At 34.4% G+C, this 13,421-nt stretch overlaps 4 protein-coding genes across 8 annotated transcripts in view; 2 read left to right on the top strand and 2 right to left on the bottom strand.

Annotated features, from left to right (window-relative positions):
- Window positions 1-4,059, bottom strand: part of Baldspot (elongation of very long chain fatty acids protein baldspot) — a 43,861-nt gene extending 39,802 nt beyond the window's left edge. Inside the window, exon 1 of one of the 3 annotated variants that reach the window (XM_014239181.3) lies at window positions 3,919-4,059. The gene's annotated coding sequence lies outside the window, so the exon portion shown is untranslated. The other 2 variants (XM_014239189.3, XM_014239197.3) reach the window with 2 other exon arrangements.
- Window positions 4,060-4,549: 490 nt separating this feature from the next.
- LOC106620843 (transmembrane protein 70 homolog, mitochondrial) lies at window positions 4,550-5,484 on the top strand. Its single transcript, XM_014239476.3, has 2 exons — window positions 4,550-5,176; window positions 5,237-5,484. Exons 1-2 carry the CDS (start codon window positions 4,667-4,669, stop codon window positions 5,450-5,452), a joined length of 726 nt encoding a protein of 241 aa, XP_014094951.1. The 5' UTR covers window positions 4,550-4,666; the 3' UTR covers window positions 5,453-5,484.
- Window positions 5,485-5,779: 295 nt separating this feature from the next.
- Window positions 5,780-6,615, top strand: Urm1 (Ubiquitin-related modifier 1). The gene is made up of 5 exons (XM_014239661.3): window positions 5,780-5,936; window positions 5,997-6,064; window positions 6,124-6,205; window positions 6,343-6,391; window positions 6,458-6,615. The coding sequence occupies exons 1-5, from the start codon at window positions 5,899-5,901 to the stop codon at window positions 6,524-6,526; spliced, it is 306 nt and encodes a 101-aa protein (XP_014095136.1). The 5' UTR covers window positions 5,780-5,898; the 3' UTR covers window positions 6,527-6,615.
- Window positions 6,616-7,673: 1,058 nt separating this feature from the next.
- Window positions 7,674-13,421, bottom strand: part of Pura (Puratrophin-1-like) — a 171,605-nt gene continuing 165,857 nt past the window's right edge. For all 3 annotated transcript variants that reach the window (XM_070112166.1, XM_070112167.1, XM_070112168.1), the window contains 9 exons: window positions 12,496-13,232; window positions 12,268-12,423; window positions 11,846-12,185; window positions 11,534-11,656; window positions 10,785-11,054; window positions 10,507-10,720; window positions 10,032-10,148; window positions 9,546-9,971; window positions 7,674-9,083 (listed from right to left, as the gene is read on the bottom strand). In XM_070112166.1, coding sequence (XP_069968267.1) covers window positions 8,803-9,083; window positions 9,546-9,971; window positions 10,032-10,148; window positions 10,507-10,720; window positions 10,785-11,054; window positions 11,534-11,656; window positions 11,846-12,185; window positions 12,268-12,423; window positions 12,496-13,232 — 2,664 coding nt within the window. In that variant the 3' untranslated portion in view covers window positions 7,674-8,802. The remainder of the gene's footprint in view (window positions 9,084-9,545; window positions 9,972-10,031; window positions 10,149-10,506; window positions 10,721-10,784; window positions 11,055-11,533; window positions 11,657-11,845; window positions 12,186-12,267; window positions 12,424-12,495; window positions 13,233-13,421) is intronic.

Genomic DNA, 13,421 nt, shown 5'->3' with positions numbered 1-13,421 from the left:
TGCCACCGCCTTTGCTGAAGAACAACAATGATTTCAATCGATAGATGCTTCGACTACTGCTGTACGACCTTGAAAGCAACGCACATCCACATACACACATATATTTGAGCAAAAGTGTGTTCTAATTTGTAAAGGATATTGCACCCACATTGGATAAACTTTTTAGCACTTCAGTTATCAATTTTCAATCATTTTTTATTTTATGATAGAAAGCAGCAAAGCCGTTTTTATTGGTGTAACGGCACTTGTACATTTTTTAATGGTCAACTGTTCATTTACTCAACTTTAGTTTCATCAGATGACTGTGTGGATTTTTATAGACGAACTGTATCGTTATCGCCCACACGCAAAGGCTGCATAAACACCATTCATGGCATTATTATTATTTATTATCTACAATTATGCTCTTCTGTTCCATTTCCAATTGTTGCAGATTTTTCTGAATGAAATCATTCACCGTTACAACGAATTGCACACACCCAAACTCACGCCCACTCTGTTTGGTGTTCCGCTCTTAATGTTGCTGTGCACGACACCTGTTCCACCCTTGTCGCATATATACAACCCACAATATCAATTCACTCCCAACATCGCCTCTCTTTAACACAATTTTTGTACTTTTTTGCTGTGGACATATGGCTACATACAGTATTGTGCAAATTTTTGGATTGTTGTGCATGAAAAAAATTTGTTTAAATTTCTGAGATTATACTTGCGACAACTTTTTAAATCCTCTGAGCCAAATTAAAAAATAATTGGAATATTTCTTGCGGCTATAACATTTATAAGGTGAAAAATATGGTATTTCAACAAAAAAAAAAATACTTTTATAAACAGTTCGATGGCCATAGTATATTTTTTGGCTTTAAAGCATTCTACAGCACGAATTGACCGAGTTCTCTTTAAGCCACTATATCAAGATTTAGTATCCCCGTAAGTAAAAAGCTTAAGCTAGCAAAGTTCTTAATGTTTTTTTTTGTTTTAGCACATCACTGTTTTTTACTCACGATTTATACAAATGTACAAATGGTTGTATGCAAATTTATATTGCTCACTTTTTGCGTCAGTCGCTACATACATACATAAGTCTCGTGCAGCACTCTGCAGATGAATTGAGAATACATAATAGAAAATGTTACCTAGCCGAATACTGATTATACAAACTTGGCGAAGTCTCGTTGATTTTGTGATTGTTTTTGCTACAATTTCGCAGAAGAATTCGCAATGAAAAAGACAGCGGCAGAACTATAAAAACACTACTGAAAACAAAATTAAATAAAATCACTAAATAAATAATGAGGCAAAGAAGAAAATACGTTCAGTAAAACACACAAAAAAAATCAAAGAACAACAACTAAATCAGTTACTAGATTTTTGATCAACCACTACTTTACGTTTACATAGTATTCACATTAGTTATGCGATCAACGTTATGAGATCAGCGAAGACATGATAAAAGAAAAGCGAAACGCGCTTTTTTACTTGTGCATTCTTTTTTGTGTTTATACATACATATACTATGATCACATAAACTTATCTATTCATGTATATTTATTTGTAGGTACATTTATTTGGTTTTATGCGAACCGAATTATGAAGAAAGCAAAATATGTTTTATATATTATACTATATGTGCATATGTACATATCTACATATGTATGTAAAACACCTTTACGCAAGTATATATTGTTATTGGATTTAGGTATGCTTTTGCGAACTACTCTGAAAATAGAGTTAGATTGCTTAATATAGTCTTACTTTTACCAATGTATGTTCACCCAAAAAGTGACAAACAAAGGTATATATGGTTTCACTACATATGTACAGAGGTACATATATGCAGTATGTGTAAATCCATAAAAGTCATCTACTAAAAAATACGTAAATTCATAATATTTCGCCGAAAATCTATTTACATTCATACAAATATATAAGAAGACAACACGCCACCGCAGTCATTAAACTAAGAGAGTATACGGCGCTAAATCATACATAACAGCACAGTGTGATTAGCATATGTGATTATAGGTAACAAATGCAAAGTGATCTGAATTATAATGCTAATAAATTCATTATGGGGATTTCCAGTGCAACACATCATAGATGTAATACTTTAGGCAGAAGTAAGAACGTAAATAAAAATTTTTTTTTCAGGGTATGCTTTTTTTTTTTTTTTTTTTTTTTTTGAGGCTTAAAACCAAAGTATTACAAACTTTTAACGATGATACTGAGATCTCTAAGTAATTTCAGATCAATCAAAAAGTTATAGCAGTATCAAAACACCCTGGAAACATGTCCAGTCTGGAATAATAGTAACGAGAAAATCTGATAGAGAAACGCTAAATAGATGAAGAAAGACGAAACACCTTAGCACATAAATGAGTGACAAAACACGATAAAATTGTAGAACTTTTGCTTTTTTAAATAGTACAACGAAATATTGTTGACTGACAGGTAGTTCCGTACGTATATATGCCACTTTATAATCAGATAAACATTTATTATTATTACTTTTTAGGTTTTTTTAGTCATAAATACCGTAATTATTCAATTTTAACTTTATAAAAGCGATAAAATACTAAACCAGAACTATCTTTTACAATCACTTTATTTATAACCAAATTCACTTAAATAAAAAAATTTTGAGAACAAGATTAAAGTGAGAACATTTTTACTAGAACGTCAAAAGAGTCAGCCCGGAGTGAAATATATATTTTTCTATCCTAACCGAAATTGGAAGTAAAATACGAAATCTGTTAAAACCCATAGCGATTAAATTTTGTTGGTAGTTTTAATACATTTAAAACACAGTACGTGCACTGAAGAAAGTTTCTTCAAAAATATGTGTATAAAAAAACTTACAAACCGCCAAAATGAAAAAAACAAAATATTAGTCGACTAACTAACAAATACACACATCTGTATGGATATAGGAAGTTAACTGAAGTTTATGCAAAATTGCTTTAGTCATTTTATTTGCATTTTGGTTAACGCTTTCAAAATTTTATTATAGGCATTTTCTGTTTACTAAAATATTTAATTTATTCCTACAAATTCTCTTTTTAAGTATTTGTGCATTTGACTGCGTGTCTATTTATTTAACTAGTGCTAACTGCAAATTTAGCGCGGTTCGTCAGATTGTGATTTCGTTTTATTGTTGGTATTTATGTGGATATGCATACATATGTCATTTGTATCGTTTGTGTTTGATATTGTCCCTCACCGCTAATATGCTTAATTTTTATTAAAGCTTTGCTTTAGTGAAATATCCGGTTTATTTTTAACATAATTTTGTTGTTGTAGCTTTCGATTGCTATCCATACATTCATATCTTTCTAAGCCCACATTGTTGTACGTATGTTTCAATTTTGCGACAACAAAGGTGAGTGTTTCGAAAGAAATGTTTGCACGATCAATTCAATTAAAAGTAAATATATTTCATACATATCAATTTGCACGCAAGTTAACTGGTAACACTAGCAATCGTATAGAACTATCTTATTTCATATTAAGAACGCAATGATAGAGCGAGTAAGCGAAGTACAGGAAATAAATGCATACGGTAAAAATAATATATCAGTAGCTTTTAATGACTGGTTTTTTCTTGGCCTATTATCATAAGTGGACTTATTTTTTACATTTTAATTCATATTAAGCTTTATTACTCATTTTTGCACATGTCGGCGCTTTTTTAATGCGTGTCAGCCGACGTAATCGATAAAATTCACATGTGGAAGCGAGTGAAAAATCCAACAGGAAAAAAATTTCTCCAATTAGATTTTTACTTTACATCCTTTGAAATTCACATACACGCACATTTGATATGAGAGATGAATTTCTTTTCACTCAATACTCCTTAAAAACATTTAATTTTATTTGAACACAGTAATTTTAATTCGAAGAACTATTAATATTTACTTTTTATGAAGTTTACTATTGAACTTTTCTTCAACGCGTTCCAACACTTTCCCCAATTTTTCTACTGCTTCGGCAGCCGGGTCTGTGACTGACTGCAAATTGGTGGGAGCTCTATTGAAATACCCCGCTCAGTGTTGCCGAGTTATCTTTTATTCTTCACTACGCTTTCATTTGTGGAACTAAAAGTTAATAGGTGTGGGTCTGGGCTAAGCGACTTCTACAATTTTCTGTTTGAATTTAAGACAACTTTTTTATATAATCAGCAGAAATCATGAAATTTTTTAAGTAAAAGTAGTCTTTCAACAGCAAGCATTGAATATTTTCTGTAATTAATGCAATATGAGTGACCCTGCCCTGTTAATCGAATGGATTTCTGTAATTTTTGTGTAAATACTCGAAATTTCGGTCAAGGAATTTTTATTGAAAAATAATATATAATATAAATGAAGCAGATTTTTTAATCAAATTTATAAACGGAATCTATAACCCGTAACCAGAGAATGTAGATTATATTATATTTTATTCTCTGCCGTAACTGTAAAATGGTTGTTATAATTATCTTTTCCAAGAATGGGTAATAGCTAAAATTCTGTTTAACTGACACCCTGCTAATAAACAGCTGTTTTTGACAAGCGGTTATTCAATAGCCCTTGTGGTGGTCACCAGCTTAGTTGTTATAAATCTTATTTAAAATATAATTTTTAACTCATTCTGAAATAAAATTGTAAATAATTATATTCATTAAAAAATGTTGACATTGCGTACGCTGCTGCGAAGTAGTCGTTCACTAGTGACAATTGGTCAACATAGTGTAAAAAGTGTCACAACTTCAAAAGTTAATTTTATTGGACGTCTTTTGGGCCCAATTTGCTGTTCGAAAACTCCCCAACACACAGTTGATGCGCAACAATATCGATTGTATACTTCCAGGACAAGCTCTGCAACCAATCCCAATGAAGTGGAAGATATACGCGTTTATTATGGCGCTTTGGCGCCGAGGATGAAAGCTGTAAAAATATTTTCTCTTACCACCAGCTTAGCAGGTTTGGCCGCACAACCGATACTATTAGAGCAAGGCTTGAATATGGGAGGCAAACCGATGGCGGTATTTCTGTGTGGTTTTGCTGGTTTCTTCACATTCGTGACACCACTTCTATTGCATTTTATCACGAAAAAGTATGTTACCGAAATTCATTATAACCCAAAATCGGAGGAATATACGGCAACAACAATATCACTTTTACTATTTAAGATTAAGGTTTGAGAAGAATTTGTCTCTGAAGAACGCAATATTGTAATAATGATTTTATATTTGCAGACTAAATTCAAGCCAGATGACGTTAAGGTTCCTGAAGTTCCTGGCATGTTTACATCATTTCTAGTGCGTAATAAACCTCTGTTCGTTGATCCTGCCTTGTTCGATGACCCTGATCACTATGCACGTATTATGGGATATGACAAACCAGTGAACTTTAAATTAGATTTTACAGAAAGTTCAACTAAACCTGACAAAACGAATAAGAAAGTTCAGTGAATTTGTTGTGCAATAAATTAAATGACAGACTATTTTTGATTGTGTTTGCTCTCTAGTATATAGTGCTGATAACTTTTTACCCCTATATTCTAAGCATTGACATGATACTTTCATCAGAGAATGTAAAATATATAATAATCTACATTCTCTGTATTCATATCGTTATGGTTTGTCTAGTAGGGGGATCACTTTTGGCCGTAATGTACAAATTATAGTTCATGTAAGTAGAAAATTTGAATTCGATATATTGCCATTCATTTATTTTTATTGGATATGTGGTTATTTATTTTAAGGTTTTACATCGCCATTAAAACTATAATAGCCATAGCTCCAAAACTGTTAGAAACAGCTGTTTATTTGTTTACCTCGTTGCAATTGAAGAAAGCATGTCTTGATTATTTCTCAGGGAAGGAAGTATAACATTATTAATTAAGTTAAACGTTGTAATGTCCCATAGCGACCTTAATATATTTTTAGAATTTAGGTGAGTATAATTTATTTACGAATATTTGTTGTACCGTAGTTTAACAGCTAACAATTTTAGTGCTGGTGCTGAATTGCTATTTGGAAACATTAAGCGACGGCAGGTAACGTTGAAAGGTGACGAAAAATGTAGGTGAATTTCAATTATATATTTTTTAGCTGTGATTTATTTGAAATTAACATTACAGGGACCATACGCAAGCTGCTCAAATGGATGCACGCCAATATTTTGACAGAGCGACCAGAATTGTTCATACAAGATGAGTCGGTGTAAGTTTTACAATATCTTTTTTTGGTAGCTACTTAGCAATTTGCTTGAGGCTTAAGCTCAGTCAAGCATCTGCACATTCGAACTAAGATTTTGTTAAACATTGCTAATTAGTCGCTTTTGTTTTGTTTTTATGCAGGCGCCCCGGTATTTTGGTGCTTGTGAACGACACGGATTGGGAGTTGCTTGTAAGTGTTTCCAAATTCAAATAAATTATGGATTATATTATTATTGTTTCTATTTTATTATTCCAGGGTGAATTAGAGTATGAAATACAACCGAATGACAACATCCTGTTTATTTCGACGCTACATGGCGGATAAGCGCGAATCGTCCATAGCATTTATTTATATACATATTACTTAAATTTTAATTTTTTGTTAAAATAAACGAAACACTTTTTTAACCCATATTATTAAAATTATTACTTCGCAGGCATAATTAAAAATCCAGCGGGCAAGTAATATTGATCTGTGTTATGGTAAGCAATTAATATATTTTAAAATATTTATTTCAATGGTTTGTGTATTAGCTGCGACAATTGGTGTGTGTCTATACAATTTTAATGCTACTTTAGAACTAGTAGAACATTGGAAGTAACTTTTTAATGCGTTTCATTGGCGCAAAGCTAGCGTGCTGTCATTTAGAATTGAAATACTTATGTTCAAATCCGGCGCGCATGTATTGATTCATTAATATGCAGTTTTCATGATGTAAAATTTTATTCCCGAATAATCATGTGGGCCTTTGCCGCTTGCGGCGAAGGGACGTAATGCTGATAGTAAACTGCGAGTTTTTTGCAAAGCTAAATTTATGTGAAATTAAAAATTGTTAATTTTAAATAATCTATTTTCGGATTTGCATTTATATACATATGTACGTAAGAAATGCCCAAAATTAGAAGTTGATCTGGCAAATAGTTGCGGAGGATATGAGCGTGTTCAGAAACAGCTAACACCGATCGACTTGAAATTTTCACACGACCTTTTTAGACATATTTGTCAGGTAATGATCGAAATAATAAGATTTTTTGATAATAATCTCAATTTTTTGAAAATGTTGACTAGTTATACATTTTTTTTTTGGTTTTTGGATTTGAGATAATTTTAACCCAAAACCTCTTTCTCGTAGCAAGCCAGCTTTTTTCGGAGGTCCTCCTGAAGATTGGCTAAGGTATCAATAGAATCCATAATCGCCGATTATAAAAGTACATAAAATACTCTAAATGCATATTATTTTGGTTTAATTATTAACTAATATGCTTCTTCAAAAAAAAAAAAATTGCAAAAAACGCGTTTTTCTGATTTGTAATTGGATATAATTCCTTAAATAACAATTTTACATATTTCAAAACCGCCAATCCTTATTCTATAGTATCTTTAAGTCCATCTTGGTCCAACTGATTAATTGATTGAATTCAAAATTTTTTAATTATTTTTGTTTTGTTTTTTAATTTAAAAAAATAATGCATTTTTTCCATTTTATATTTTTATTACATTTTCTTTATTTTTGCTGAACATGCAACTTATACTCGTAAATACATATGTATATACACATTGCAATATGTGTAGTAGTAGATACAGCAATTCAAATATTTATTACCACGATTACATAATTTCCAATTTGATAAAAAATAACAGTACACACATTATGATAATGATATCGTATATACATACATATGCACTAATAAATGTAAAACATAGAATTTACTTTGTGATACGAATATGTGACTATGCTAGCAAACATTAACGTGTTGAATGTTTCGAAAAATTATAGATTATTTCATTTGTGTCTACATTGTACAAAGATATTTGCAAAAATATTAAAGCATGTGGAAATTTTTATCAGACAATTCAAAATATAGTGTACTCAAATTTTATTATTTACGGTAATTCTTGTTTTTGCAAATAAAAAATTGACACTTAGGACTTCATATAACACCTGTGTGTGTGTGTGTGTGTGGGGAAAAATTAATTATACATATTTTGAAGCTTATTAAAACTGTTTGGGTTTTGCATATATATAATATTTTAAGTATTTAAAGCGAAAGGCATATAGCACTGGTTCAAAGATTTACAACTACATACATATTAATTAACAATATTTTATTTTGTTTTGTTACTGTTTTGCCTTTTTCAATATTCATTTATGGTATTTGTAATAAAAATGTTGAAGTACATATATTCTTGCTCCTTTTTCAAACAATAATTGGGGCGCTTACTTAGTTGGCTATGGTTGGCTTAGAACTAGAACTATAAACCAATTAAAACGAAAAATTATACAACAAAAAACAATAATAAAATATTAATATGCTATGTATGTATGTATGTAAGCGCCATTGAATTTGTGTGTGTTTGTATGTATGTATTCTGAAATTTAGTTTTGTTGTGTGTACACATAAAAAACACTTAGCATTTAATTATCGTATTTCACTAATTCCATTATAAAATTATTTAAAAATTACTGCAAATTTTTTTCTTTTCGCTTTTTTATTATTTTTTATTTTAATTTTTTTTGTAATTTTTCGGTACTATGTGCTGTTTTAAACTTGTTTTTAATGTCGCAGAACGTTTACGCAATGCTCGCACTACTCCTGCAACTACGGATTGCATTGATCGGTCGTGCTTATGCGTTCCGTTAAGGCCGCTTGTGTTGATTGTTGTTGTTGTTGGTTGAGTTCTTTGTGGTGGTTGTGGTGTTTCAGTAGATGGAAGCGATGTCGACGGAAAATCACCGTGCTGTCGCCAATTGTGCCCGTTGTGCTGCTGGCGTTTGGTGATGATTTTGTTGCGGTTTTTGTTGTGGCATTTAACCAGCAGGTTGTGGCATCCGCTGACTCGTGATCGGGCGTCATTGAGATGTCGGACAGTATGCCGCTTTCTGCATGATGGAGATATGATTGATTTTTTTTTTGTAAAAATTATAAACCGTTAATGGAAATAGAGTGTGGAAGTCAAGTGTGGACAAGAGGATGCAACACGGTAATACAAATACATACATAAAGAGTGATAGTAGTTGAAAATTATTTACATTTCGGAATTTCGAAACAGCAAATGATTTTTAAAATAACTAATAAATAATACTGATAAATAAAGTTTAAAATCACATGCACTTGAGTGTGTGTTTGTCTAAGCCAAGCTTAGTCTGGCACCTGTGACAGGCATTTTTCGAAACAATTTTACAAAAATAATAACTTACAACTATACAAATAGATTTTTTTTAATAAAAAAACGGGTTAGTCAAATATAACTATTTAAACTTAATAAAAAACAAAAAATAATAGCTAACAACTACAACAAATGAAAAACATTCAGAAAAAGTAACTCAATTCAAGCTCAATACCCATGGAGAGTTGACTGACAAGCGTTGTTGAGCGTTTGGCGCGCGCCGAGCCACCATTTCCGGCACCATTCTTGCCGCTGCCGCTACGACCGCTGCGACCGCTGCTGCCGCTACTGCTCAACGTATTTGTATTCGTGCCGCTGATGGACGCATTCGCCGCTGTTGCGCCGCCAACGCCGCTCAGCATTAAAGTTTGTGTCTCGTTGATTAGCTCCAGCGCATGATGGCTGCTTACAGCGCCCGGCGTTGTTTTGCTGTTGCAGGCGTTGCCACTCACGCGTTCATGACCAGAAGAACTGCCCGTGCTGAGTGAGGAACTGCTGGTGCCGCTCGACAATGAACTCTCGGAGATGAGGGAATTGGGCCGACGTGCGCTCTTCGTGACATCCAACTGCATGCCGGCGAAGGAGTGACGCAGTTTGGGCGCTTTAATGAGAGGAAGGTGGGGTTATTGTTCATATCAATTCTTAAGCGATTTGTTCTTACCTTTGCCGAGCTGTGATATCGTTATGGAGCGATCGTTGATTTGATTATTGCTGGGGCGTATGTCGAGACACGGCTTGCTGCCGATTCCCATCGAAGACATTTCGGCTAGGCGAATTTCTAAGAAATATATGAAAATGTTATTTCCAAATATAGATTATAACCGTTTGCAATGTTAGTACAAAGGGTGTCACGCAAAGCCCTGAAATGCTGTAAGAAACTATAAATTTCCAAATGAAATGGATTTAGTGAGATAATACTAGTTAGCAACCAGAAAGTGAACTACTCTGACGAAGTCTAAACTTTATCAAAACGCACTTCTTAAGCACAGACTAGTGTATCTGGTCCATAATTAAATTAAGTTGTACATGAATCTGATATCAGCTCAAAGGTAATTTACAAATAGTTCATTTTCCTACAGCGTTGCTTCTCAACTACGTTACCATCTATATTATTAAACCCCTCTCCATAAAATTACCTCGATTTCGATTCGCTTGTTTCCATAACAACTTTGATATTTCCTCGGTCCAAGCATTTTTTATGTCCTCCGACATGCATTGCAACGTCCATGTGTCATCCGGCTTACGCTTACGGAACCAGATCTCAAATTTCGTTTTCGAATCTCCCACATGCGCAGTTAATCCGATATCCGACGTCTTAATGCTGTTCTTATAGATATAAATGTCCAAGTTCTGCCAAAGGAAAAATACACTAGTTTTCAAATAATTCTTGGGGTAATTTCCTTCAACCGCTAACCTTTTGATCTGGAAACCGGCGTGCTTTACTAAACAGCACGAGATCTTCGAAGAGAAAGACCTGGCGCAGTGACTTTCTACCGCCACGTCCTTGCCAAACCAGAAATTCATTTTGTCGCAACAGACGTCCTTGCTCTTTGACATTGACATCACAGTCTCGCAGCGAATCCATAGCTAGTAGATCATTACCATGACGTAATTGAAATTTAACCATTTCTTCAGCGCGGTGCAATTCTTCTACATCCGCGGCGATCTCTTGCAGTGCAGCACCCTGTAAGGTGAAAAGAACAAGTGGCATTAAAAAGGGTAAAGTGGTGTAACGATTAGAGATAAAGTACTATTTAGTGGGTTCTTTACTTATGCTGGGCTGCGGTTTGCCTCGACATTTGAATATATATTGACTAAGAAGAAATGTTATGGTCGCAATGCTGAAGTGTTGGTAGTTCTATACTACAAATCTGTAAGGCATGAGTTCGGTCTTAAGGACTTTTTTTAACATTTTGAGAATTATTAGAAAACGTTCCTTTGGTTCATTGTTTTAAATAAACATGTATTTTTATGCGGAAAAATTGCAACTTCGATTAAGTCACTCTTGCGATCAATTCCGAAAAATTTAAGCTTAAACATAGTTAAAAGTGCAATTAAAGCTCTAACTTTCACTTTACATATAAAAGCTCAACCTAAGCTTTACATTTTACTTTTTCTTTGAAAACCCAATCAAAGCTCAATAAAGCACGAAATTTCACTTACCTCAACGGAATTGCAAGCTTTCACCAATTGTTGCAATAGTAGGGCATATTTTCCCATACGCTGTACGGGCTTCAGCAAATATGAGGCCAAGTCCATCTTATCATTCAATTCGAACTGTTTGGACTGTAAAAGAGAGAAATACATATAAATTTGATTACCAATCATTGCAAACTTTATGAGCTGGAAAAGCTTTGATAAGTATTTAACATTTTACTAGGAAATTTCATGAGAATCTTTCAAAAATATTCACAAGGCGCTTTAATGAAATAAATTTCCAATTTTTGTTTATGAAAACCACACACGATCACTTACCTTGAAGAATGCCGTGCCATATTCACTCATTAGCGTATCACTTTTCGGTTTGTTCTTATTGTAAAGCGCATACAAATAGAATTTCGATTCCATTTCTAAGAAGGCGCTGCCAACCTTCAATGGATTGCGTTCATAACGTTCCAGTTCATTGAGAAAATGCCATTTGTGGAATTCGAAGATCTTCTCAATGTTGCCGAAAATGACATTACGTTGGCCGCGTAACGGCTGCGGTATGTCTTCGCGCAACAACTCGTCAACATAATTTTCAATGACATAATTCAACGAGTGTACATAGTCGCGTTCCGTGCCAATCATTTCACGCATGATCAATAGAAGCGTTCTACAAAATACAATTTAAATCGAAATAATGAAGACGCACAAGGTCAGTGTTTATATGGTGCACCAAACGTACGGCAACTTACTTTTGTATTTTCGGATCCAAGCAACTGATTTCATCCAACTTCGACAATTCCAAACTTGAGGCGTGGTACTGCAGATGCGCATTCGCCTCCATGGGCGAGTGTATGTCATTATAATGTTTAATAGGGCGCTCATAGCACTCGAAATCAAGCTCATCGCTGTTGAGACACGAAATGTTTAAATTTGAACATAAAGTCATGCCACAACGCATATTGACGCCCGCAACTTACCTCTTGCTGTACAAATTGGCCGCTTCGTTGAGACTCTGGCACGAGCAGACGCGTGTCAACTTCGGATTTCCTTCGCAGCGCTCACAGCCGCCCACACCGGAATCGGCAACCTTCGATTGCTCTTCCTCGCCATCCTCCATTTCGAGCTCCTCACCATCAGCGTCCAGCATTTCATCCATATCCTCCATATTGCGGCTTTCCCGCCAACACTGACAGGTTTGACCGTCAAATGAACCGATACCCGAACTGGAGCGATGACTAAGGCGATTCATGCGCGGCAGCGGTGTACTTGTTATAACGGCGACATGCTGCAGTTGTTGCTGCAATTGTTGTTGTTTGGTTAAACTGCTGGTTGTGCTATTGCTGCGATAGTTGAGTGTGAGGTTAAGACTATTTGGTTTATTGTTTTTATTGTTGTTGGTTGTTTCTGCTATTTCCGTTTGCTCTGTCGTCGGCTCGTTGTTGCTGTTTTCTCGCTGTTCCTGACGGAATTTCTCAAGCAATTGAGTGGCGCCTGAAATTTCGGCCAGCCGTTGCATCTCCTGTAGCAAGTGAGCCTCGAGCTGGTGTGCCAGCAGTAGTTGTTGTAGTCTGGTCGCTGCTTCTATGCGTTCTCGCGCCAACTCAAGCTTTTCAGCGAAGCAATCGAGTGCGGACTTCAGGTTAACGGCGCTCTCGCGCAATGGTTCAATGTTGACTGCGGCATCGTGCAGATCACGGCCTTTGGCCAAGTGTTTCTAGATAGGTGAATATAAGTTATTTATTATATACTAAAAAGAATACAATGATTAATTGAATTTTCTCATTTGTAAAAACGGTTTAACTCTAAATATGAATATTTCACTAGTTGACCTTTTATCGGTTTTCCACTTTTGAAAACGTAAGCACGCTTTTCCCATGAGAAGCTCAAATTTAAATAAAAATCT

This window comes from Bactrocera oleae, chromosome 6, assembly GCF_042242935.1.
Source record: "Bactrocera oleae isolate idBacOlea1 chromosome 6, idBacOlea1, whole genome shotgun sequence".
Classification (NCBI taxonomy): domain Eukaryota; kingdom Metazoa; phylum Arthropoda; class Insecta; order Diptera; family Tephritidae; genus Bactrocera; species Bactrocera oleae.
The sequence above is the reverse complement of the archived record's forward strand: the minus strand, read 5'-3'. Positions and strand labels throughout refer to the sequence as shown.

Bases quoted from the DNA above. Each gene is read 5' to 3' on its own strand.
- LOC106620843 (XM_014239476.3), top strand. From the start codon at position 4,667: ATGTTGACATTGCGTACGCTGCTGCGAAGTAGTCGTTCACTAGTGACA. The intron at 5,177-5,236 runs GTTTGAGAAGAA...TTATATTTGCAG, and splicing joins TTTTACTATTTAAGATTAAG to ACTAAATTCAAGCCAGATGA.
- Urm1 (XM_014239661.3), top strand. From the start codon at position 5,899: ATGTCCCATAGCGACCTTAATATATTTTTAGAATTTAG. The intron at 6,065-6,123 runs GTAGGTGAATTT...TTAACATTACAG, and splicing joins GTTGAAAGGTGACGAAAAAT to GGACCATACGCAAGCTGCTC. The intron at 6,206-6,342 runs GTAAGTTTTACA...GTTTTTATGCAG, and splicing joins TTCATACAAGATGAGTCGGT to GCGCCCCGGTATTTTGGTGC.